This window comes from Histomonas meleagridis, assembly GCF_020186115.1.
Source record: "Histomonas meleagridis strain 2922-C6/04-10x chromosome Unknown scaffold_61, whole genome shotgun sequence".
Taxonomy (NCBI): Eukaryota; Parabasalia; order Tritrichomonadida; family Dientamoebidae; genus Histomonas; species Histomonas meleagridis.
Genome location: NW_027150931.1, coordinates 1,101,171 through 1,128,544, shown reverse-complemented (window position 1 = coordinate 1,128,544; position 27,374 = coordinate 1,101,171). Strand labels below are relative to the sequence as shown.

Here is a 27,374-nt window from a genome sequence, read left to right as displayed (position 1 = left end):
AAAATTGTAAAATAAATCTGTTAAATATTTATCATAATCTTCTTGAATTATCCCACTTTCTGCAGAAGGTATCTTTATTGGAAAGATATCGGCAAAAAGAAAATCTGTTTTTTGTCTTGGAGTAACTTTGTACTCCATACAAAGCAGACTGTATGTAAATCATTCAAATAGGAATAAACAACAGAAAAAGTTAGGGAGCTCGTTTACTAATTAGTACCAACACACCAAAGTTCACCACTGTGCTCCGTAACCTTGAAACGGCATTCCATAATGCGGCATTTGAGGGTACATAACATTTTGTGGAGGAAATCCTTGATAATTATAATATTCAGGAAATTGTGGGTCGAATTGAGGCTCTGGTGAAGGAGATGCTTGGTTTTCATATTCATCATCACTCTTCTTATCTTCCCATCTATGGTATCTCCAATAGTGTGGTTTAGAATAAACCATTCTACGAAGATACATTTTCCTAGTGCTTGGAATGGTCCAGGCTTCAAATGCTGGCCTATACTTGAACCAATATTGTGGTGGTCGCTGCTCTTGTTGAGTGTCTTCACTGGAAGATGGTTTTTCATCTTTCTTATGTTCTTCTTTTTTCTTTTGGTGAGAAGCCTTGCGCCTATTTCTTCTTATCCTCTTTTTAATAAGTTCATCAAGCTCGTCTCTCATTCTTATAAGAACTTTATCATAATATTCTTCTTCATCAGATGAACTTTCAGAAAACGAACTGGAAGAGCTTTCACTGCTGCTTTGATCACTATCAATTTCGATTACTTTTGGGTTCTCACCCTCATTGTCATTGATTTCCTCATAATATTCATCCATTGGATTTGAAATGTGAAGTGAATGCCAAATTCTTGGTAAATAACCGTCAAATTTCACGTCTTCACAATTTTGAATGCTTCTTTTGTGCTCGATATGATCTGGTAGTAAACGGTCGTTACTTATGAAGAAGTAAAAACAAAAAAATTTTAGTTAACTTTAAATTACAATATATATATATATATATATAACCTCAAAAGGTCTAAATGTATTATTTGATGGATTGATAACTTGTTCTTATCTTCAAGTAAGAAAATTTAAAATTTTAAATGATTTTCAATGATAAGATATCACATGATTTCCCAAAAATGCAAACCCATTATTTTGTTTAATTTCTTTATAATACTTAAAATTATAGAAATAGACCTCAGGTTGTAAATTCGGTTTTTTTTGTTTTCACATTTTTAAAATAAAACTTTTTTGAAAAGTTTATATGCCACTTTTTTCACAAATAACATTTATTGGATATTACACTTACTTTCAGGTTCTGCTTCAGTCATGTATGGCATAAGGCTCAGCAGGAACCCAGTTGGATCGTTGTTACCACCAGGCTGTGCATTTTGTACCTTTATTCCTTGCCATTGGTAAAGGTATTGATTCTTAACTATGTTCTTAGCGAGAGCACGGTGTAAAAGTTGATAATTGGGCTCATCAGCAAAGCCTAAAGATTCTACGTGATTTGCAAACTCTACGAATCCGGGTCCAAGAGGTTTGCATAAAACTGATAATTTATGTTGTTTCTTTATATTGCCGATTTCCTGAATTCCTTGAGTTGACATCCACGGAAGGCGATATTTGGAAATGGAAAGAATTGAGTAAATAAGTGATATCAAATCATCTCTGCGTGAGAGATCAACTTGGTTATGTGAATTGACTGATGCATAAACAGGAGAGCCTCCTCCACTTGGATGTCCGCGAGCCTCAATGTGCTGGCCATTCTGATTAAGATATAATTTGGATATGCCAAAATCAAGAAGACATATAGCAACATTACCATTCAATCGAACAACAAAGTTTTGAGGTTTGATATCGCGGTGAACATAACCATGTTTATGAACTGCTTCAATGCAATACAGCATCTCGTCGGCAAGTTTAGCAATGTAGCAGTCTTCAAAATATTGACCTGGTAAATGTTCAGTAATTTTGAAGAGGTTGGGCCCGAGAAGTTCCTCTACAAGAAATCTTTTTGTTTCATCAGAACCATCAAATACATATTTGGGAAATCGCTCAGAATTTGCCAACCTCTTTAGAACACCTATTTCGAATGCTAGTGTAGCCCTTTTAGCTTGTAATGGTTCGATTTTCATTGCATAATATTTATCGTCTTCTGTTGACTTTACTTTCCAGATGGAACCAAACCCTCCATTTCCAATTTCTTCTCTTAATGAAAAAAATCCAACAGTTTGTCCCTTTTTGAGCTCCATTTTGACTTTTAGAGAAAATATAAAAGTGCCGGTAAAAACCGTTTAAATACATCGTTCTTTGAATTGTCACCGTTTTTAATTTTCAGTGATATTTTACGGTTATTTTTCCCTCCAAAATGGTTACAACAAATCTCAATAACCCCTGTTATTCATTCAATTACTGTGATGATTTTGGTAAAATGATTTGATATCCATCAAGAAAGTAATAGCATATATGAATTTTGATCCCAAGAGATACGAAAATCAATGCCAAAATAAAAGAGAAAAAATAAAACGATTACCCTGAAGCTAAAGGCGGTGACTAAATGATTTAATAGAGCGACAGCAAAGAATTATATTCATGCTTTTTACTGGATGTTTCTTTCAGAAGGTTTTATCGTCATCATCCAGATAACGTTTAAAATTTATGATGGTTTTGGTTTCTTTGTTCCTGGCCATCCTTGGCTTTATATTCGGAATCATCATATTCATTTTTATTTATCTTGCTTTAGGTTTTAGGTTTACAAGTAAGAATCATTGCCATAAAATTAATCCTTATTATTCTAATAATTTAAAAAGTGATAAAAATCTATCATTAATTTGGTTAAACAGATTACTTTGGAGAGCTTATCCTCGTTTTATAAGTAGAAAAGCGTTAGAAAGTAAATTGATCCAAATATTCTCCGAAATTCCAAATGGAGTTCAAGCAATTCAAAAAATGGAACTTAACAATTTTAAATTCCATTCAATGCCACCATCAATGCGCACAATACAAATGGTTGAAGATGGATTCACTTTTCAAATTGATTATGAACCAAATCTTATCATTGACGCAACCACAGAAGTTCAAATCCCATACATTTCACCGGTGTCTCTCCAGGTTCAATTTGAGCTCCACCAATTTCAAGGTGATTTTCAAATATTAATTACAAAAGATGGAATCATACAGATGAGTTGCTTGGATTCCACACATCTGAACTTTGATATAAAAACATCAATTGTTAGTACAATATCAATTGGTAAAGAATTACTCGAAAGCGTTTGGAATAAGCTTAAACAGTGGGTCAACGCTTATATCCACCAAGTCATTGTATACTTTGTTATAGAGGATATAATAAACTTCATATATGAATCGAGTTCATCAGGTTTCGGAAAACTTGTTCATGTTAGTATGAAAAATAGAGGAAAAAAATTCACCATTTAGAGAAAAAAATTGTTAATAAAATTGTTTATGATTTTTATCATTGAGTTTGACAAGTAATATCTTTATAAAGGAAACAAAAAACAACGATAGCTTGTTTTCAATGGCATTTTAACGTAAACTGCTGGTTCTAGAACCATTGAAAATTCAAATGTTTATTGGAGGTTATTCTCTTCACGCCACGTCCACATGAAGAAGGTGACAAAAAAGGAACGAAAAACATTCGAACCAGGGACAATTGTACAAGGATATGAAATTATTAAGTTAGTTGGACAAGGAAGTTACGGTGATATATATCATGTTAAAAAACAAAATACTGATTTTTCTTGTGCCTTAAAAGTTGAATACACTCTAAGTATCAAAAAGGCTCTAGCAAAAGAATATAATTTTTTTAAGCAGTTGAACAACTTACCATATTTTCCTGCTTTTTATGAATACAAAGAAGCTATTAACTTGAAATGTCTTGCAATGGAACTCCTAGGACCATCACTTACAGACGTACGTAAAATACTTCCTAACAAATCATATTCTATTTCAAGTACAATCAGACTTGGTATCGAAATACTTCGCGCCCTGGAAGCATTCCACTCCCTAGGCTTCATTCACAGAGATGTTAAACCATCTCAAGTTCTAATTCGACCAAATCGTTCTCATCCGATAGCTCTCATAGATTTCGGTCTTAGCAGAAGGTATCTCACTGATGAAGGTGAATATGTTTCACCAAGGAATCGTCCAGGTTATGTTGGAACTGCTAGATATGCATCACTTAATGCACAAAGAGGAAAAGAACAAGGTCGACGTGATGACTTATTCAGTTGGTTTTTCTCTCTTCTCGAGTTATATACCGGAGAGTTTCCATGGGCTGTCTCCAAAGAGCGGAAAGAAATTTTTCGAGCCAAACTTAATGCAGATATCCATTCCTTCTTGGTAGAGAAAGGTTTTCCGGAACAATTCTGGGTTATATATAGGCTTATAAAGTCTCTCCGAGTTAAGGATGAGCCTAACTATAAGTTGATTTACGCGTATTTGATGGATGCGCTGAAAAGTGTCAACGGTTCTATGGACGATGGATACGAATGGGAAAGTTTACCGCCCGAAGAAATGGCGAAATTATCAGAAATAAACTTGATCCCTGGGCCAGAGGCTGGTCAGCCACTGCCTCCAACTGACTTACCTCGACTTTTGGAAAAAGAAGAAATTGATGATTTGCAAACAGAGTTTTCATCAGATGAGCTGAATTTTGTAGATAAGATGAACCAATGTGCAGGGTTTTAAACAAGATACAAAGGTGTTTGTAAAATTATTGTTCTAATTTCGTTTTTAAATGAAACACATTATTATTTAATAAGTAAGAAAATTCTCTTGTCAATAGAAAAAATTGTCATAAGTAATATGGTAGAGTATAAAAACTTCGATCATTGTGAAAAAATAGAAAAGATTTCGATTTTAAAATGAAATTTCGTGTATAAATAAGACACTGTCAACCAACTTTCCCTATTATAGATTTCTTTTTAATTTTAAAATTATTTGTAATGTATTTGGTTGACAGCGTCTTGTGTAAGTGGGGTTTTAACATTTGAATTTTTTATTTTAAAAACAAAGATTCACAATAATTTTAAGAGAAATATTACGGATATAAATGATATTTCATTCCAATTAATGTTAAAAAATTAATAATATTATTTTTTATTAAAATATTTTTTTTCTACTTAGTTTTAAGTAAATTGACAATATCTGTAAAACCTTGTGATGTTGCATAAATCAAAGCATCGTTAAATAATTTTAGGGAATACCGAATATTTCTTTGGAATTCTAAATTTTCTAAATATAATGTAAATAAAAAAAACAAGCATCTACAACATCAATTTTAATACGTTTTTGTTCAATAAGTAATTTGACTGCTTCTGTATTGCCAGCTAAGGAAGCCCAAATAAGTGCCGTTTTAAATATAGAAAATAATTTCCAGATACTATTTTGAAACATAAAATGATTAATACAAACATTAAACACAATAAATAAAAATCTTCTTTGTTAATATCTATTCCTTTATGTTCAAGAAGTAATTTAACAATATCTGTATGTACAAATTGAGCTGCAAACATAAGAGCTGTTCTATTTAATTCGAATAATTTCCAAATATTTTCTATAAATATCAAATTAACAAATCAAATTCGGAAATAAACATAAAAACATCTTTAAGATTTACATTAATTTTCTTTTGTTTAAAAAGTAATTTCACAATTTCTACATGTCCTTTTTTAGATGCTTTCATTAATGGAGTGTGAAATAATATAAATTATTTCCAAATATTCATTTAAAATAAAATATTATTGAAATTAACTCTATTATAAATAAATAAATGGTTTTTGAGTTAACATTAATTCCTCCATACTCAAGAATTAATTCAGCAATTTCAGTTAGACCTCTTTGAGATGCAATACTAACGGCTGTACTAAATAATTTCAATAATTTCCAAATATTAGTTTGAATTTTTAATTATTTTATATAAAAAATAAATAATAAAAATAAATAGTTTTATGATTTAAATTGATTTTTTGGTTCATGAAAATTTTTGCTATATCACTATGATTATTTTTCAAGGCTAAAAGAAATGCATTACTGAATAAATTATATAAAATCCAAATAATATTTAGAAACATCAAATTATGAAAACAAATAGGATAAAAAACATATTAAACACATGTGATATTAATATCAATTCCTTCTTGTTCAAGAAGTAATTTAACTATTTCTGTATAACCATTTTTAGATGCTTCCATAAGTGCTGTATAAAATAATTTAAATAATTTTTAAATATTATTTTGAAACAAAAAATTATTAAAAGAAATATTAAATATAATGAATAAATATCTTTAGCATTTACAGCAATTCCTTCTTGTTCAAGAAGTAATTTAACGATTTCTATATAACCTCCTTTAGATGCATATATTAGTGCAGAGCTAATAAATTAATATTAATTCCAAACATTATAATCACATATCAAGTTAATGACAAAAAAATTATCTTTAATATTTACATCAATTCCTTCATGTTCAAGAAGTATTTTAACTATGTCAGTAAAACCTTTCCAAGATGCAAAAATTAATGCAGTTTTATATAATAATAAATAACACCAAAAATCAAAAAGAAATATTAAATTTTTTAATCAAACTTTAAATAAATATAATAAAAATTTTTTTCATTTACATCAAAATCAGCTTTTTCAAGATATTTAAAGATATCATTCCGATAAAATTCAGTTTCTACTTCACATGAACGCGAAATCAATAATTTCAAGATTTCCTCCTGCAACAGCAAAAGGCCTGAACATTTTATAGCAGGATTATTTAACATTAAGTATTTAAAACGTTTGATTAACCAAAGAATGCTGCATAATATGTTAAAAAAACATTATAGTCAAAAATTGAACTTCTTTCATAAGTAGAAAAATGAATTACTTGATTAAAATCAATGTTTGTGATGATATTTTTTGAAGTTTTTTTTATGTTTCTAGGTTTAAAACTACTAGCAAACATTTTGAGTTTGTATTATAACATTTTTCAATTAGCGTTTTTATATACAGCAATCATGGTTCTAAAGTTTAAAATAAAAAAAGCAATATGTTAAATTTTAATTTTTCAAATGCTCTTCCTTTATATTTCAGCATTGTTTATTCAACATAAAATTATATTTTCTGGTGGAGATCAAAATGCACTTAAAGAAGCTGGTAAATTCTCAGAACTTTTTGAAAAAGAATGTATTAGGACATCGAACCCAAATAAAGATAAATGTGAAATACTGAAAACGATTGCTAAAGAATTTCGTGCATCAACTAAATTCCTACCCTTCTTTGATATAAATGATTTATATAAAGAACTTTCAGGTGTTGAATCTGCCATCATATTTGTTGGAGATGATAACAAAGATTCTCTAATTGATCTTTCTAAGATTTCAGGCACTAAAATTGCAATAAAAGGCTTAAGTGGTGTTGATAATATTTATGTTAAAGGTGGTGATTTCTCAAAAGATATTCCTGTGATTGTTTTTGATGCTAATAATATTGTTTTTGATAGTGATTTTATCGGAGACACAATTTTTATTAAATCATTTGAAGGTGGAAATATAAAAGCAAATCGTGCCATTATTCCAAAAACAATAGATAACAAAGTTGAAGCAAATCAAAAACAAATTTATATTGATTCTGCTACTCTAAATATTAAAATAGAATCCACAGAAGGGTGTGTTAATGATATTTGTTCTAATTACCCTTCAGATTTTGTTATAAATCCATATATTTTGGGCTTAACAGAAATAAATACATTATTACAAGAACCTAGTGCTAAAACATCAACAATTTCAATTTTTTTTGAGAATCCATTTCAAAGTCTTTATAATAACTTCTTTAAAAATTTCAATCTTGAAGGTCATTTCGATATAAAAAGTTTTGTGCAAGGAAAACCACTTCCCGAAATTAAGTTCATATATGATACTAATAATTGGGATCAAGCAAATATCAAAATAGATATTATAACTTCACCAAAAACCACAAAGCTTATTAATTTGAAATCTCTTCTTCAAAAAATTAAAGGCAAGCGCAAAATTGATAAAGTTTTTGAAATAGGACCTCAGGAACCAGATGAACCACAAGAATCTGATGAACCACAACAATCAGATGAAACAAAACATGAAAATCCTCCAAGCTCTGAATATTCAGATAATACTACAATTCCAAATCGAATTAATGAAAAAAGCAACAAAGTAATTCTGATAATCGTTGTGATTATTTCTTTAATGGTAATAATTGGAATCATAGGGATATTACTCTATTCAAAGCTTAACACAAAAAAAATCTCAATAGAGTATATATAGAAAAGAATTAGATTGGTTTTTCTAATGAAAGAACTAGCAAAATTCCAATAAATTCATAATAATAAAAAACACCTAAAATATGAATTCCTTTTATTTTTTTATAAGAATGAACATATGTATCTGAAGAAACGTTTCTTGTATTTAATGAAAAAAATTCAGTCTTTATGTCCTGTTTAAATTTATTTCCAACCATCAAAGAAAAACAAAGTTAATAAAGATCTTATTTCCAATGTTTTAAATATAAGGAATTCGATAATAAAAAAATTCATTTTTTGAAGAATCATATGGAACTACAAAAGAATATTTATATACTTTAGTTTAATATTATAAAAGACATGAAGTATCAATCGGTGCACTGTAAACTGATGAATTATTTTGGGAGTACCACAAAAAACCGAAAAACTCATACCAAAAGTGATACATTTCCATCCTGCAGGATGGAATTAATGCAAAAATTAAAAGATTTAACCAAAATTATATTTAACACTAGCCAAAATAATTGTAGCTTATCAGTTGAAGCAACCATGAAACATTTTGATAAAACTATACCTTATTCATTTAATCTTATTGTTTCTCAAATAACATTTTCTGCTTTCACAATAAAAGCTCTAGATGAAAATTTATGTTTTCAATATTTAAAAGAAATTGAAATAAAAGAGAAAGAAATTGATGATAAAATACCAAAAATTTTTGATGTTTTCCGACAATATCTTCTTTCAATAAAAAATAATGAATCTAATTTTCTACTTGAAAAGATGATTGAACACGGAATAATTAATGATTTTGATCGAAATCTTGTCAAAAAATTCCATTCTTTCCAACGTATATATTTTGCACATAAATTATCAAAAAAGAATGTTTTAACAATTATCAATAGTTTTAAAATAAATTATTTAAGGCCACCATATCCATTTTCACAAGAAATTATATCAAACATTGAAGAACTTTCAAAAGACGATTGGAAGCTTCATAAAGAATTCATTATGGAAGGAATCAATTCAACACCTATTGCATAAATTCTTCGAAATGATGAAATTGAAAGACTTCAAGAAATAGCATCACAAACAAGTTTTGATTTTAATCAAACTATTGAGCCATCACTATATGAACGATATTCATTTATAAACAAAGAAATCGTTACATTAATTGATTATTGCGCATTTTTTGGTTCATTGAATTCTTTTATTTAAGATTTGTATCCGGTTATTTTATTTAAGATTTGTATCCGGTTATTTTATATTTCTTTGTTTATATTGGAAACACTGCAATTAAACTCGCATATAAAAATGCTAATAATAAAATCGCGAAATTACTTGATACAAAAATAAAGAAAATATAAATCATTTAGCAACTCAATAAATTATTTTTTTATATAAATTTTTATCCACATCCTGTTAAACATTAAATTTTTAATATGTAATTAATCTTAATTATTAATACAAATATATCCATATAATATTATTAACCTTTTCTTTCAGTAAAGTTTACAGTTAATATTTTCAAAATATTAAAAGCGCTTTTGCCTTAAAAAACAGCGAAGTTCATTTTCTGAAGTTTTATCAATATCAACAAAATGTAATTCGAGTTGCGAATGTTGTCACAAATTGAACAGTTTACATCAATTCACTATTTACTGTGATAAATATTCATCCACGAAACCCAATAAAGTCAGTGCCGATTCCTGTGTGCACCCATTCATCAAAGGCAAGTTCTTTGCCACGTCCTTCATATTAGGGAATATCCAAGACGGCCTCAGCGCCCTTCTCATCCATTCGTTCCTCATTCGCAGCGACTCCTCGGCGAGCAGCACAGCCCTCGCGACCTTATTCTTGTTGGATATTGCGTGCAAAGTCATTCTGCACAAATGTTTCAACGATTCGTCGTCTCTAATATTCATTTGTCGCGCGATCCTATAAACGAATTTCTTATCGAGTTCGAATTCCTTTTCATACGCCCATTGCGATATCACTTGTAGCACGCCCGCTAACACGAAATCACTTTCGTCGTTAAGTAATTCGTATAACTTTTCGATTAATTCGTTCGGCATTTCTTTAGGATCAGCATGAGTCAATACAAATAATCGAGAATAAAGATATGGTTCAATGGTATTAAAACGTCCATAATTTAATGCTGAGATATCATCGATCTCTTCGAACTCATATTTCGGATCTAAAATCGACTGAACACAAACTGTAGTCAATTCAGGTGATAATTGTAATGAATGTGATGGCATAGTATGGAACCAATCAACAAATGAATACTTTTGTGGTGGAGCAGTACGTAATATCATACGTAATAATAAGTCTTTGTTCCAAATGTCACTGTAAAAACGGATAACTTGATGAACATCGGATAATGTGAAGGTGTTTTGCTCGTCAAGCCATTGCTCAAACTCTTCTTGCGTCATTGTGTCTTTAAGTTCTTGTGATGCAATCATGAGATCGACAACTAAATGTGGTGGAAAACGCTTGAGAATGGGCTTGAGAGTGGGAACAAAGGAGGATTTGACGTTCGGATGACAAACTACAAGTTGATTAAAGAGAATTGAGGCATCAACATCATTAGTATGTGTAAGACCATTCATAAGATCAAAAACAGACTCTTTGGAATCAATTAGAAATGAAACAATCTTGGTGGGATCTTTGACGATGAGATATTTGGCAAATATTTCAATCACTTTTTTGTTGAATTTTCCATGCTCATCAAGACCAGTGTGAAGGAAAAGAGCTGCAAGAAAGTCTGGGTCTGAATAAAGTGTGTTATATGGATCAGTTTCTGGGATATTGGGATTGGCTTTGGATAACATTAAAAGTAAAATTGAAAATAATGCCTCATTAACTTCTCGTGGTGTAGTGTTAGTGGCAATCAAATTTGTAAGCTTTGGAAAGATTTTGGAAATGAGAAGAGAACTGAAATTTGGTATATATTTTTTAAACTCTTCAATAATAGGAACAAGATTCTCAACAGAGGCTTTGTTAAACTTTTCGGCTGCATCCGAACATTGACGTTGTTGAAGTTCTTTTTCTTTCTTTTGTTGTTCAGCAGTTTTCATTTTTGCTTTTTATCAAACAAACATAGTCAAATTTTCATCGGCGTTTCCAATATATCTAACAAACCTTGTCAAAATCAAAAAAATTGAGAACCATAAATTTCTTTTAGAATCCATTTCCGTAAGAGCCACCAATGGATTGGCCACCTCCTCTTACAACTTGTTGTGGCATTCCATGTAATGTTCGCGGCTTTTCTCTTAGATCAAGGTTCACCAAATCGCCAAATTCATCAAGCATTCCACCGCCTTGGCTTTGTTGTGGCTTTTGCTGTGGTGGAGGAGGAGCTGAACCACTATCATGGAGATCCAAGAACGAATTGTTGTATTGCTGCTGCGGAAGTTGTTGCGGTTGGGGTTGGGGTGCCCCAAATAATAAGTCATCAAAGTTTTGCTGTTGTTGTACAGGTCTTTGTTGCTGCTGTTGGAAGTTGTTTTGTGACTGTTGTCCAAATCCTTGTTGTTGTGGTTGACCAAATACATCAAATCCTTGTTGTTGCTGTTGTTGTACTGGTCTCTGTTGTTGTTGTGGTTGGCCAAAGACGTCAAATCCTTGTTGTTGCTGCTGTTGCATTGGTCTTTGTTGTTGTTGTTGATGTTGACCAAATACATCAAATCCTTGTTGTTGCTGTTGAACTGGCCTTTGTTGTTGTGGTTGTCCGAAGACGTCAAATCCTTGTTGTTGTTGTTGCATTGGCCGTTGTTGTTGTTGAGGTTGACCAAATACATCAAATCCTTGTTGCTGTTGTTGAACTGGCCTCTGCTGTTGTTGTGGCTGGCCAAACATATCGAACCCTCCTTGCTGTTGTTGCCTTTGTTGTTGTGGATATTGATCAAATGAACTTCGATGAGTTTGATTCTGTTGTTGTGGCTGTTGATTGAAGATGTCGAATCCTCCTTGTTGCTGTTGTCTTTGTGGTTGTTGTTGCTGCTGAGCAAATGGATCAAATGTGTTTTGATTTGATTGGCTTTGTTGTGGACTTGCAAATGGATCAGATGCCCTTCTGTCCGACTGTTTGTTTTTAGCACGCGGATCGAAGTCAAGTTCTTCGTCGTCAGATGATGATGTGGATTTCTTTCGGGAATTCTCAGTTGGAGTATAGACGTTTGGTGATATTGGATTGATACCTCCAATGGACATGTCCATGGGTACTACGGTCGTATCGATCATAATACCATTCATTTCAAATGGTTCAACATAAAATTGTTTAACTTGCCTAATTTGAGCAACTGATGAATTTCTAATTTGTTCATACATTTCATCCGATTTTAATATTTGCATCAAATTTCCAGCTAAGTTTCTGCAATCATCTTCTGCTCGATAATTCCTATGATCAGAAGGTGCTGTAGTGTATGATTGAGACACAACATTCAAGCTACTGATGAATTGCATAGCATTTGAACGCATAGTGTCGGGCCCATACTTGACACAATAATCAAGAATTTGAAGAGATTTTTGACATGACACCACATCATCAGCGATTCTATCGAACCTCTTTATGAGTGTTTTATTGATACTTGGGAGAGCGGCTTGAACATAACAAAGATGAGCAATTGTTTGAAATTCGCTTTCTGTCACATGGTCATCATCATCGCGTGAAGCTTCTAAAACAATCTTTTGAACAGGGTCTTTTCCTTTGAAAACATATTGTGTTTTGCGTGCAGCTTCTTTGGCTTTTTTCCACACTTGCATTTTGTATGCCAAACGCCTCAATTTTTGAATACACGAAACGGCAACAATGCTTTGAAAAGTAAAGATCGGTTTCCCCAGAAATCTTCGTACTTTTGGTGTTTGTCAATCGCTTTTGATTTAAAAAGTCAATCGTAGATTCAATTTTCTGAAGTTAAAAAAGAACCACTTTATTTGGGCATTGATATCATTTGGCATCCTCCAAATCCATAATCCTCGAAAAATGTAATTAACTCTTGGCGTATGACTCAGGTTTAATAAAATGTGAGGATAATTCAAAATGAGAAAAGAAAAATTTACAATTATATACCAAACTATATCGTATTAAGAATTCTAAAGTTGTCACTTCTTTTTGAATTGGAAGTATTAAGGTTTTTAACTTCGACTCGCTGACAAGTTTGTTCCTAAGTTTTACATTTTTTTTATTTTGTCATTGTTCATATCACATCACTTTCCTTTGAAATAACTGCAGTTATTGAATTAAAATTTCAATAACACCAATATGAGGTGAAATGACCATTTAAATGGGACAACCCGAACTCATGGTGCAAGAATTTGAACATGAACTCAATGATAAGTATCATGGATTTCATGCCAACAAATACTTTCATCCAAATAGTTCAAACCAAACAAAATAACTGTTATTTGAATAACATCCTTCACACATATTTATATAAATGATTTTTGAATTGATATTTGGACTACGGTTTTTATCATGGTATCGTTAGTGGTTATTTCATCCAAATTCTTTTTATTTCAAAAGTGACAATATGAAACCAGTAAGATTGAGCAAAAGTTCTACAGAAGCAATAGTAAATGAAATATTAAACTTAAAGTCACTTGAAGAAATTGTTTTGAAATTGAATTGTAATAATGTTAAAGAATCAGTTGAATCAATTTTTAGTATGTTTGGGCAAAATTATCCATATTCAGTTTTTTCTATTTCATGTCAATTAGTGTATTCAGCGTTTGTTTCACTGTTGAATGAATTTGATGTTTACTTTAATTTTTTAGAAGCATTATCAAGAAAATATGAACAATTTTGTAAATTTCACATAATAAACATTTTCACAAATTTTCTTCTTTTCACCCAAACTCAAGAAGCAGATTATCTTTTAGAAAAGCTGTCTGAATATAATTTAATTAATAATAACTTATTAATCAAAAGGGGCTCTTTATATTTTCTGCATTTAATGACAAAAACAGATTATTATTATGATGTAAAAAATTTAAATCTGAGAAAATATAATTCGAAAAATTTAATTTTTAGTGATAATATTGAAAAAAATGATTGGGAACTTCATAAGCAATTAATTAAAGAAGGAATTAATCCAAATGAAATTGCAAAAATAATTCGAAATGATGAAATCGAAAAACTTCAAGAAATATCATCACAAGATAATTTTGATTTTAATCAATATATTGAGCCATCAATTTATGAAAGATGTTCATTTATTAATCAAGAAAATGTTAAATTAATCGATTATGCAGCATTTTTTGGATCAGTTAAATGTTTTAAATATTTACTTATGAATAATGCAAGTGTAGAAAACACAGGTAAATATGCAGTTGCAGGTGGAAATCTTGAAATTATACATTTGTGTGAACAAAATCATTCATCATTTTATGGATCATATGAAATAGCAATTGAATTTCATCGAAATGATATCTTTAAATATCTTTATGAAAATATTATTATTAAAACTATCGATTTGAAAATGTTTTATAAAAAATGTATTTTAAATAATTCGTATGAAATTCTTTCATATTTGTATGAAATTGAAAAAATGAAATTTGAAACATTTATTAATGAGTTTTCATTTATAGGAAATTTATTCATTATGAAATGTTTTCTTGATGATAATATAAAATTGCTAAATAATGTGTTTATATCATTTGCAAGATCAGGTAATGTAGAACTTATTGAATACATTATTAAAAATAAAAATATTGATGTTAATATGAAGGATGTTTCTAAAATATTTTTGAAATTTGTTTGAATAATATGATATATCATAATAACATTTGGTAAATATTTAAATTTTTTAATACAGCATTTATAATAGCTTCTAAAAATGGACACATTGAAGTTGTTAAATATCTTCTTAAACAGAAAAAAATTAAAATCAATGTTCGAAATATTTTTTTTATTATATTAATGATTCTTTTAATAATTTTATATATCAAAATAATATTTGGAAATTATTTAAATTATTTGAAACAGCACTTATGTATGCATCTTCAAAAGGTTATACAGAAATAGTTAAATTACTTCTTGAACAAAAAGGAATTGATATTAATGCTAAAGATATTTATTTGTTTTATTTAATATTTATTTTAATAATTTATTATTTCAAAATAATATTTGAAAATTATTTAAAATATTTGGTACAGCATTTATTAGAGCATCTCAAAATGGTTATACAGAAATTGTTAAATTACTTCTTGAACAAAAAGGAATTGATATTAATGCTAAAAATATTTATTTTATTTTCTATTTCAAAATAATATTTGGAAATTATTTAAAATATTTGGTACAGCATTTATTAGAGCATCTGAGAATGGTAGAACAGAAATTGTTAAATTACTTCTTGAGCAAAAAGGAATTGATATTAATGCTAAAGATATTTATTTGTTTTATTTAATATTTATTTTAATAATTTTATATATCAAAATAATATTTGGAAATTATTTAAATTATTTGAAACATCACTTATGTATGCATCTTCAAAAGGTTATACAGAAATAGTTAAATTACTTCTTGAACAAAAAGGAATTGATGTTAATGCTAAAGATATTTATTTGTTTCATTTGATATTTGTTTTAATAATTTAGAATTTAAAAATAATATTTGGAAATTATTTAAATTATTTGAAACAGCACTTATGTATGCATCTTCAAAAGGTTATACAGAAATAGTTAAATTACTTCTTGAACAAAAAGGAATTGATATTAATGCTAAAGATATTTATTTGTTTTATTTAATATTTATTTTAATAATTTATTATTTCAAATTAATATTTGGAAATTATTTAAAATATTTGGTACAGCATTTATTAGAGCATCTCAAAATGGTTATACAGAAATAGTTAAATTACTTCTTGAACAAAAAGGAATTGATATTAATGCCAAAGATATTTATTTGCTTTATTTAAAATTTATTTTAATAATTTTATATTTCGAAATAATATTTGGAAATTATTTAAATTATGTAAAACAGCACTTATTATAGCATCTGAGAATGGTAGAACAGAAATCGTTAAATTACTTGAACAAAAAAGAAATATCATTTAATTGTTATATCACACTCATAAATTATTATGTATACCTTTTAGAAAAATGATTTTTTTATAAATTATGATTTTTTTTGTTTCAAAATTCGTATTTTTATGTTTTTGACATTTCATCTATTTAGAATTTAATGTAAGTATACTTACGCACTTTTTTCCTTTCTCGCCTGTGAGTTGACTTGATATAGGGAATAAATGGCCAGCACGATGCACGGGCGCAATTTTTTTCCTATATCAAGTCAAACGGTGAGATCCCACATATGCCAATCTGATTCCCTTTTTTTATTAATTTTTTTTCTTTTTTTCTTTTCTCTACTCTTAATTTTTTTTTCTTTATACTTTATTCTTTTGTTAAAATAAAATTTTTTTTATCTATTAGTTTTTATACTTATTATTTAAAAGTAATTCATTTTTTATAATTTGGGGTGTATGGGGATTTCACATTGTAAAAATGGCTCCAAATGGTATTTCAAATAATAGCCAATATTTCATTGATAATATTATAATACCATTAAATGAAAAAAGTAATACGATCTGGTCAGGGAGGGGAAAACATAAAACAAGGCTCCATCTCGATAACTGTAAAGTACACAATTCTCAATCAACGATAACTTTTATCAATAAATCTCCATATGAAAGAGCCCACCTTATTCCCCAGATATTGCCCCATCCGATTTCTTCGAATTTGGTTATGTAAGAGGAAAGCTCAAAGGGAATTCGTTCGATACCCCAGAAGATTTTTTTGAAGCAGTGATTGAAATTTTAAATCAAATTTCACACGATACTTTGATTCAAGTTTATCTAGAATGGAAGATAAGATGCAACTGGATAGTTGAACACAATGGTGAATATTTTCACGCTGAATAAAATGATGATTAAAAATTTCTATCATGCCAATTTTTCAAATATGTGAAATTACTAAAAATCTAAAACTAGTTTTTGAAATTAGTATTTTAGGGAACAATTTCTTATGATTTTTGATTAAATCTTCAGCAAGTTTTGTTTTCTGATTATCCATCTTTCCCACCTTAAGCATTGGGAATACTGTTTGTTTTTTTGATTCTAACCAGAATAAATTTCTTTAAAGAAATAAATTTCATTTCATTCCTCATTTCTTATGATAAAAGAAGAGAAGACATCAATGTTTCTTTGATTTTTCCTCTTGTTATCTCATGTCGAACGCAGAAGTTTTTGTACACAGTGTAAATGCTATTTAAACTTGACAAAATTATAATGATAATAACTTTTAATTATAATTAAATAATCTTTAAAAATCAAACTTCTTCTTCTGCTATTGCCTGAACAAATCTTTGATAGTGCCGAATATTATGTTGAACCAAAAGTGTGCCAATCAGCATCTCGTGTACTTCGAGCAAATGATACAAATAAGATTTGGTATGATGTTGGCAGCACTGGCAATCACAATCTTCTGAAATAGGGCTGTGATCGTGCTCGTATTCGGGTGATTTTAGATCGATGCAAATTGATTTCGATTCACTTTTCCCATCAAATGAAAATGTCATAGCAAATCCACGCTCTGCAAATACGAATGGAAGACGAGGAATTAATAGGTCAAAGCCAAGAGAAATGGCCTTTCGGAGATCTGATGGATATCCATCCATTAAAATCATACGTGGTAAATTTTCCGGGCGTCTTGAAATGGCACTGGTGATTTCATCTTCAATTTCTTCAGTTAGTTCACCACATTGAACAAATAAAGCATTTTCATCATTTTGACTGATATGAGAAGTAAAGTTAATAGTGTTTTCGTATTTTGTAGAAAACTGTGTTGCCATTTCTGTTCTTATCTTCTTTTGCCTATTTGATGTATTTGGAAGAATTGATGAATAAAGAGATATTATTCCTTGAGGTCTAACAGATTCTACAAGTAAAGAATAATCCTCTGGTGTAACAAACTTGAGAGAGCCATTACGTGCATAAATTTTGATGCCTTTTGCTGTTGGACCTTCATCAAAGTTAAAAAAATCTGTTCCTGGTCCCATAAAAACCCATCTTTGTCCCATCCCTACTCCGACTGGAATTGGTACATTTTTCGGGAGTGCGTTTTCGACAAAATCTCCTGCAGAAAAGTAGACAGGAATATCATCAATAATGTCAGGTGTAAGATGCGGAATCATTCCCATTTCTGTTAATGCTAGAATGCAAGGTGTTTTTAAATTTGGTAATTTTCCTTGTGGATCTTCAATATTTAAAACTCTTTTCATAATTTTTGATTACGACCAAAAAATCTAAAAATTCTCAATTTAGAAAGCGTCAATTTGAATTCAATCGTTTTAAAAACGCCACTTCATATATACATGAAAATCTATTTTCGAACTACATTTGGGAAGCCATATATCTTAGAGGTTTCTGGTCCAACTTCTGTCAGTGACATCAAGACAATGCTTAGTAAGAAATTTGGGTTTAATACACATAAAACATCACTTTTATTCGGAAACATTGTTTTAAATAATTCTACAATTTTAGATCCATCTCAACTTGAAGATACATTTGTCGTCATTCATGAAAGCATAAATAATCATAAAATGGTTCGGTCAATTCTTTCGCAATCTATACCACATCAAATTTCAAGACAAGAAACTACTACACCTCAACAAACACAAATCCAGTCAATACAACAAAATGGTATTCCACCCGATTTTGATGAGCATGTCCGTATGCTAGTTGATCAAGGATTTGACAAAGCCAAAGTTATTGAGTTTTTTCAAGCAGCAAATTACGACTACGACACCACATACTTTGCTCTTGTTCATGATCGGAAGCCAGAGGACAAGCCAAAGAAAAAGATAATTCCTGTTGAATCTGAAATTGAAATGAAACCAGAAGAGCTAAAAGTACACGACGAAGACGCAGATGTTTCTGAGCTCGATAAATATGATTTTGGCCCGCATAAAAAACATTTAGATAAAATGACAAATCAAGAAAAAGCCGGACTCTTAGATATCATAAAAGCTTTTCCACAAACAGAACCATCTGTTGTGTTACAATTTTATGTTTCATGCGAAAAGAACTTTTCCACCACTAAAGAAATTATGAACAAAAATGGACTTGTTTAAATAAAAATCTATAATTTGTTATCTCAATTGTTCATCAAAGTCTATACAATCATCAAATATAATATTTTATTATCATTATAAATTTAGGCTAAGTTATAAAAATTTTTCTACAAGATCTAAATTCCCATTTGATATTTCAAAATAAAGTGCAGAGCGAAATGATTTTAATTTATTTCAAATATTATTTTGAATTTTCAAATAATTAAAAAGATTTCTAATTAAATTATAAAAATATCTGTTGCATAGAGATCAATTTCTTTCTGTTCGAGAAGAATATCAATTATTTCATTATGATCATTAGAAATAGCAAACATTAATGCGGTCATACCTAATATAAGTTATAAATATTAAATGAATAAAATCGATATTATCTTTTAAATTGATATCAATTTGATCAAATTTTAGAAGCACTTTAACAATATCTACGAAACCTTTGGTAGATGCAATAATGAGAGCTGTTTTAAATATATTGATGATATACCAAATATTATGTTTAATTTTTAAAACAATAAAATAAATACATTTTGTGCATTTAGTTCAATTCCTTTTTGTTCAAGAAGTAATTCAACAATGTCAACACGATTATGTTGTGTTGCAATTGTAAGTGCTGTTTCTAATAATTTACTTAAATTCCAAAAATATTATTCAAACATCAAAACACTAAAATAAATTGAAAATTTAAACATAAAACATTTTTTGAATTTATATCAATTTTTTCTTGAATAAGAAGCAATTTAATAACTTCAATTCTATGATATTTTATAGCAAAGATTAGAGCTGTATCGAATAATTTGAGTAAATTCCAAATATTATTGATATATATAAAATCTTTGATAAGAATATCAAATAATATCATTAAACATTCTTAAAATTATCAAGATCTTCCTGTTGAAGTAGCAATTTTCCGATTTCATTATGTCCTAACATAAATTCTTTTGTGATGATATTCTTGATTAATTAGAATAAATTTGAAATATTTGATAAAAATAGCAATTAATTTTAATAAACTTTGGATGATATTAATAAAAATTTTTTATATTTATTTCTATTTCTTCTTTTTCAAGAAGTAATTTTACAGTTTCAATATGATTTCTTTCAGATGCATACATAAGTGCAGTACAAAATAATTATATTTAAGTCCAAATTCATTATTTAAACATAAAATCAATATAATCGACTATATATAGAGCGATTTTACATCTGTTGCATTTATGTCAATTCCTTCTTGATCAAGAAGTAACTTTACAATAATAAAATTGTTCTTTTTTGAAGCGCTCATAAGTGCTGTTCTAAATATTTTAAATAAATTCCAAATATTAGATAAAGTTTTCATTAAAATTAAAGGATCATATAATTGTATTATTAAATATTACTTGCATTTATACTGAAATTTTTTATCCCAAGAATATATTCAACAATTGCAATGCTTCCTTTTTTACATGCCTTAAGAAATGCCAAAACAAAAAAATATATAGAACATTATATAATATTTTGAAATAATAAAAATTAATAAACATTTTGTATAAGAAATTAATTTCATCAATATTATCATTAGGAAACATTTTTTCAAGATATATTTTAGCACATTCAATTAACTCTTTTTTAAGTCTTTCAAAATATAATACATCAATTAATTATAATAAATTCCATATGTTACTTTAAAATGAAAAAAATATCGATAACACTATGATGAATATTCACTATTTCTTCAAGAATATATGTAAATATAACATTAATATTATTGGCTGATATCTTATTCGAAGAGAATTTAAATACTATTGAAAAATATCAAATAAAAATCAAAAATATCAAATTTCCAAAAACGTTGAAAAAAAAAGAACACATATCATTGTGTGATATTATATCAGCTTGTTCAAGAATCGAAACAACCATTTCTTTAAAACTATTTTGGATTAATGGTTCATATAAATCACCAAATAAAAACATGAAATAAAAAATTGGAATATACATCAAATGATTCATCAAAATCAATTTCTTTATCACCAAGAAAGCTTATAATGTTTGTAAGTAATTCATTACTTATAGAATTCCTGAATACTGTGTAATATAATTTAAATAAACTTTATAAATTGAAATAAGATATTTTCAGTGTCAAAATAATTTTCTGCTTTTCTTGCAAGAAATTCAACAGAACTTATCATACTATCTTGATAAATATCATTCAAAATTTTATCATCATCTCCAAAATTTTAGATTAAATGTTACAGAAATTAGAATGAGTTTCTTTATGATGAATTAACATTTTAACAATATCATCATAAGCTGAAGCATAAACAAGTGCAGAGTTAAATATTGATAATAAATTCCAAATATTATTTGGAATTTTCACATAATAAATATAAATTCTAAATTAATTAAAGAAACATCTTTAGCATCTATATCAATTCCTTCTTGATCAAGAAGGAATTTTACAATATCCTTGTTTCCCATTTTTGCAGCAAGTATTAATGGTGTTTCAAATATCATTTTAAAATATGATATTTTTGAAACAAACTTTAATAAAACATCATTAACGTGATTCGTACAATTTATATCAATTCCTTTTTGCTGAAGAAGTAATTTAATGATATTTGTTCTCTCATTTATAAATGCAATCATAAGTGCTGTATCATATATTGTAAGTAATTTCCAAACGTTAATTAAAAATATTAAATATTAAAAAGAAATATTAAAGAAAACAAATAAAAATTTTTATCATTAATATCAATTCTTTTTTGTTCAAGAAGTAATTTAACAATTTCAATTTCATTATATTTAGATGCTAGCATAAAAGCAGTATCAAATATTATGGGTAATTTCCAAATATTATTTTTTAACTTTAAGTTATTATAATAAATATCAAATGAAACAAATAAAAATTTTTAGCATTAATATCAATTCCTTTTTGCTGAAGAAGTAATTTAACAATTTCAATTTTATTATTTTCAGATGCAATCATAAGCTGTATCAAACAAATTATATAATTTCCAAATATTATTCTCAAATTTTAAATTATCAAAACGAAATTTAAATAAAATTATTTTATATTTTTAAAATCTATATCAATATTTTTATGTTGCAGAAGTAACTTAACAATATCAAATAAATTATGACTAGTAGCATAATGAAGTACTTTTTCGAATATTTGAAAAAAAATCCATTTATGAATTTGGAACATCATTTTAAAAAATACCGGCCACACTTTTCGAATGCAATTCTATTAAAGACGATCGAAGAGGAAAATACTTATTTTGGCTGGGTTTGTGATTCATAAGAACTTTTTATAAGCCAGAATTTCATATGGGGTTCATAATTCATTACATACAGTATATTCATCACATATGTATATTATTTTCATTTCGAAAAAAATGATTATCATTTTTCATTTCATTGTTAAATAAATATACTGTGCAATTTAAACGCCCAGTCAACAGCAGTCATTATAAAATGTGCATTCATACAATTTTTGTGATGATTCTTCCGAAAATAAAAATCCAGACTCACTCAGTATCGTAACAAGATAATTTAAACCGTTTTAATTCAATAGTAGTACTACTATTGATATTTTTCAATTTTGATAAGCGGATTCGGTTATTTTCAATTGGGTATTAACAAATAACCGCTATTTAAAAAGTTATAACTTGCTTCAAAAAGAAATCAATAAAAATTCTCATAAGACATTAAAGCAACACATAAAATTATAATATGAAAATTTTAATTTGGTCATGTTACATGTACAATTTTTGATCAAATACTTAAGATTATTTCAATCGATATGCAAAATGATTTTATAACAATAAAAAAAATTTTGAATAAAATTGAATATATTTTAATTGCCGATTAATTAAAGGACATTAATCAAATTTAAATCATGTTTGCGTAAGGATATCAGTTCGATGGAACACCAAAAAGTATTGAAAAAACCGTCAGTCAAAAAGTTCAATCCCAAATGAGCGAAAAATCATATTTCGAATATAAGACGGATGATGGGACACCATATTACTACGACAATGACACAGGCGAATCTACATTTGACAGACCAAATGATGGTGTAATATATGATCCAGAAACAATGGAAATATTATACTCGGTTCCTGATGCTTCAAATCAACAAGCTACTGAAGCGCCAACGGAGCCCAGTGAGCCCAATAAAACCAATGAAATAAATGAAACACCAACAGAAGAACCACCACAAGAACAACCTAATACTAATACACAGAATGAAGAAACCAATCAACCAGTCAATACAGAAACCACTCAACCTGAAACCACAGAAACCGTACAAGAACAACCACAAGAACAACATTCTCGTACTAGTAGTAAAGGTAGTCATGTATCCATAGAAGAATCACGTGTCAAGAAGCCCAGAAAATCGAATGTCAAAAATCAAAAAGCCACCAAAAAGGCCGGTCGTGTCACCAAGAAGAAGAACAATGACCCCAAAAACAAACCCCAATCCAAACAACCTGGCAATATCAGACAAACAGATTCGCAAATTATGGGGCGTGCGCTTGTCAAAGCCAATCACAATCGCTCAGCCTCCAATGGGAACAAGATTGTACTTGGTAATATCCAAGCCATGCAAATGCTCAAAAAAATCCGCATAGTTATCTCCCAAACAGAAGAAGAGCGTGCCTCGAAAGAGATCACTCGTGCAGAGATCGGCGACACCCATCATCCGGTTGGTCAAGACATCAAAAATGTTATTGATAAATATCAGATGCCGACATTTGCCCAAAGCCACTTCCAAACCCACATCCGCGGCAACATATTCCGTCGTAAGAACGTTCCTTTAGAAGAGCTCATTGAATTCTCCGATAAGATGATCACAAAACCGTTACTCAAAAGCACTCCAAAGTCATTAGAGAAACAAGCGCGACAAATCTTTAAGTGCATTCTCATGTACAGTGGTGTTGCGAAGAACAAAAAAGGCATGTCACCCATCCAAAAGTTTGTTTCGTTAGTTGGTTCCGATCCAGTTCTAATTGACGAAGCTTATTTCCAACTTATGCGACAAACTCGGAATAATCCGAATGTCAAATGGCGGATCCGAACATGGAAATTATTTTTAGTATTAGCGACAGTATTTCCACCTTCAGAGCCATTACAGATGCAAATCTCGTCACATATCATTCGTAGCATGGCGGACCCGGAGCCACGTGTTGTTACTTTAGTCCAATTTACATTTATTCGCTATGAAACGCGATGTTCATTAGGCGAAACATTACAAGAGCCGAACTTGATGACGTATGTCTTAGAGATTCCGAAACATCCGCAAATCTCCAAGAAACAATTTAATGTCTCATTATCCGAAGTAATGTGGACACAGCGCACGACGATGCCGAAGTGTCCGATCCCATACATCGAGTATGTAATGTGCCAAACGATTATCGAAAAAGGTGGATTCCATACTGAAGGCCTCTTTCGGCTGCCGGGGAGCATGCGGATTGTGAACGAGTTAGCAGACAATAGTAACGAAATATTCGAAGCATTAAAGAGTGATAAAGTGGGGATACATGACGTCGGATCACTACTGAAGATGTGGTTCAGGAAGTTGTCCACGCCAATTATACCGGTGAACATGATCAACGACTTTAGGGCGTACTGCGAACAAGGCGAATACGTCGCGTTCACTGCGCTCCTACCGAAGACAGATATGTACACGCTGATGTACTTGATCGGATTCTTGAAGGAATGCGCTAAACATGTGAACGAAACAAAAATGGGTGACGTGAACTTGGCAACGGTGTTCGGACCAAACATTCTGCTCCTCAGAGAGGCAAACGTGGAGTTCATGCAGTCGTCGTCAAGAATGGCAAACGATTTCATATTAGAATTGATTAGGAATTGGGATACGTCTCAATTGTACCCACTGCCGCCCGATTTACTGAATTAATTGATTTAATAAAAAGCAATTTGATAATACATGAAAATGCGAATTAATGACATTAACGAGTGAATGTGAATGCGAATGCGGTGTCATATGGAATGGTGTAAACACTTCGCTTTTGTATAATTTATAGTTGAATTAGAACTATAATTTTTTATGGTGATATTGTTGTTAGAAATAAATTGATAATAAGTTTTACAGTTTTCATGTGAAAAAATTAAATTATTTTTGCTTGTGATATTTTGATCATATATTTTTTTATTTATGGTGTGTTTCTTCGTGTCTTTTGGTTTCTCTTCCTTTTTTTCGCTAATCTCAGCGAGGAAGTAAATATTGTTTTGTAACATGTGAATTAATTCCGGATTATATTTGAAATATTATATTATTAAAACAAACATCAAATGAAATAAATATCTTTTGCATTAATATTAATTTTTTCATGAGTTAATAGTAATTTAACTATTTCTGTTTTGTCATTTTTTATTGCTATCATAAATGTTGTTTCATTTAATTTAAACAATTTCCATTCATTATTTTAAATATTAAATTACCAAAATAAAAATCAAACAATAGAAATAAATATCTTTATTAAGGTAATTATTTTAAATCCATTTTCAAAATTTCGTGTATTCTTGGTGTGCAAATTTCAAATTGCATCGTCTAGTTTTATTTATCATTCCTGATTCCAATAATTTAACAATTTCAGTATGTCTATAATATTTTGCAATCATTATTGCTGTTTGAATATATGGAAAATAACCCCAAACAGATGTTAGAATCTTGGAACTTTCTAACTAACCATCGATTAAGGTGTGTAAATATTTTTTACATTTATATCAATTGCCTTGTGTCTTATCAGTAATTTTACAATTTCATTAAAACCTAATATTGATGCTTCCATTAATGCAGTATTGAGAAATTTATATAAACTCCAAACAACATTTTGTAACACGAATTAAATAAGATAAAGACTAAAAATAAAAAATAAATATTTTTTTCATTTACATTCGTTTGCTTACACTTTAATATGATTCCAACAATTTCAGTATAGCCAAAGTCTGTGGCACATAAAAGAGGTGTATTAAAAAACATAGATAAATTCCATATAAAGTTTTAAAAAATCATCAAATATATATTATTAATAGATTTGAAATTTAAATCAAATCCTTTGAGAGTAGCAAAAAATTTAATAATTTCAGTATTTCCATTTTGAATTGCTATATGTATTGCTGTATCAAATTATATGAACTAACACCAATCATTAAAAATTATCTCTAAAAAATTGATATTAAAATTGATAACAATAAAAAAATATTTTTTTCATATAAATTAATTTCTTTTTCTTTAGAAACTAAACTCACAAATAAGACATGACCATTTTTACATGCTTTCATAAGTGCTGTATTAAATAATTTAATTATACTCCATTTTTACTTTAAAACAAACACTAAAAAATATTCGAAAACTTTAAAATTATAATCAATTTTACCTTTCTTTTGGAGATATTGAAGAATTTCTATGTTTCCAGAATTAGCTGCTTTTATTAAAAGCAAATTTATGTTTAATTTTTTATTGAAATTAAGAATTGGGAAAATATTTCCAACTTTTATAAATGTTCTAATAAACTGTTCATTAATTTCCATTCCATTTTGTACTAAATAGAAATATATCTCGTAATTATCATATTTAATACAATTAATTCCTAAATTCTGAATAATGTTTTGTGATTTTTTCTTATTATTTCTTTTATCAATAATTTCTTTTTCATAAAAATATTTAAAAATATCATTTCGATGATATTGAATTGAAATTTCGAATTTATTTTCAAAAGATAAATTTTTTTGTTCACATAATTTAACAATTTCTAAGTTTCCTCCAGCAATAGCATATTTTCCTGTATCTTTCAGCCCATTAAGTTTTGGCAACAAATATTTAAAACATTGAATTGCACAAAAATATGCACAATAATCAATTATTGATACATTATCATTATTAACAAAAGTACATTTTTCATATATTGAAGGCTCAATTTTTTGATTAATTTTATAATATCTTTTTGATAATATTTCTTTTAATTGTTCTAAAT

The 27,374-nt window shown here is 28.8% G+C and overlaps 8 protein-coding genes across 8 annotated transcripts; 3 read left to right on the top strand and 5 right to left on the bottom strand.

Moving 5' to 3' along the window:
- Window positions 1–231: 231 nt before the first annotated feature.
- Window positions 232–825, bottom strand: GO595_010408 (uncharacterized protein; the record flags this gene model as incomplete). Its single annotated transcript, XM_067913084.1, has 1 exon — window positions 232–825. The coding sequence occupies one exon, from the start codon at window positions 823–825 to the stop codon at window positions 232–234; it is 594 nt and encodes a 197-aa protein (XP_067769146.1).
- Window positions 826–1,280: 455 nt separating this feature from the next.
- Window positions 1,281–2,246, bottom strand: GO595_010407 (CK1 family protein kinase; the record flags this gene model as incomplete). Its single annotated transcript, XM_067913083.1, has 1 exon — window positions 1,281–2,246. One exon carries the CDS (start codon window positions 2,244–2,246, stop codon window positions 1,281–1,283), a length of 966 nt encoding a protein of 321 aa, XP_067769145.1.
- Window positions 2,247–3,615: 1,369 nt separating this feature from the next.
- GO595_010406 (CK1 family protein kinase) lies at window positions 3,616–4,701 on the top strand (the record flags this gene model as incomplete). The annotated part of the gene is made up of 1 exon (XM_067913082.1): window positions 3,616–4,701. The coding sequence occupies one exon, from the start codon at window positions 3,616–3,618 to the stop codon at window positions 4,699–4,701; it is 1,086 nt and encodes a 361-aa protein (XP_067769144.1).
- Window positions 4,702–9,925: 5,224 nt separating this feature from the next.
- Window positions 9,926–11,347, bottom strand: GO595_010405 (uncharacterized protein; the record flags this gene model as incomplete). The annotated part of the gene is made up of 1 exon (XM_067913081.1): window positions 9,926–11,347. The coding sequence occupies one exon, from the start codon at window positions 11,345–11,347 to the stop codon at window positions 9,926–9,928; it is 1,422 nt and encodes a 473-aa protein (XP_067769143.1).
- A 103-nt stretch (window positions 11,348–11,450) lies between these two features.
- GO595_010404 (ENTH domain containing protein) lies at window positions 11,451–13,034 on the bottom strand (the record flags this gene model as incomplete). Its single annotated transcript, XM_067913079.1, has 1 exon — window positions 11,451–13,034. The coding sequence occupies one exon, from the start codon at window positions 13,032–13,034 to the stop codon at window positions 11,451–11,453; it is 1,584 nt and encodes a 527-aa protein (XP_067769142.1).
- A 4,561-nt stretch (window positions 13,035–17,595) lies between these two features.
- On the bottom strand, window positions 17,596–18,465 carry GO595_010403 (queuine tRNA-ribosyltransferase accessory subunit 2; the record flags this gene model as incomplete). Its single annotated transcript, XM_067913078.1, has 1 exon — window positions 17,596–18,465. The coding sequence occupies one exon, from the start codon at window positions 18,463–18,465 to the stop codon at window positions 17,596–17,598; it is 870 nt and encodes a 289-aa protein (XP_067769141.1).
- A 402-nt stretch (window positions 18,466–18,867) lies between these two features.
- On the top strand, window positions 18,868–19,398 carry GO595_010402 (UBA/TS-N domain containing protein; the record flags this gene model as incomplete). The annotated part of the gene is made up of 1 exon (XM_067913077.1): window positions 18,868–19,398. One exon carries the CDS (start codon window positions 18,868–18,870, stop codon window positions 19,396–19,398), a length of 531 nt encoding a protein of 176 aa, XP_067769140.1.
- Window positions 19,399–23,347: 3,949 nt separating this feature from the next.
- Window positions 23,348–25,294, top strand: GO595_010401 (RhoGAP domain containing protein; the record flags this gene model as incomplete). The annotated part of the gene is made up of 1 exon (XM_067913076.1): window positions 23,348–25,294. One exon carries the CDS (start codon window positions 23,348–23,350, stop codon window positions 25,292–25,294), a length of 1,947 nt encoding a protein of 648 aa, XP_067769139.1.
- Window positions 25,295–27,374: the final 2,080 nt, after the last annotated feature.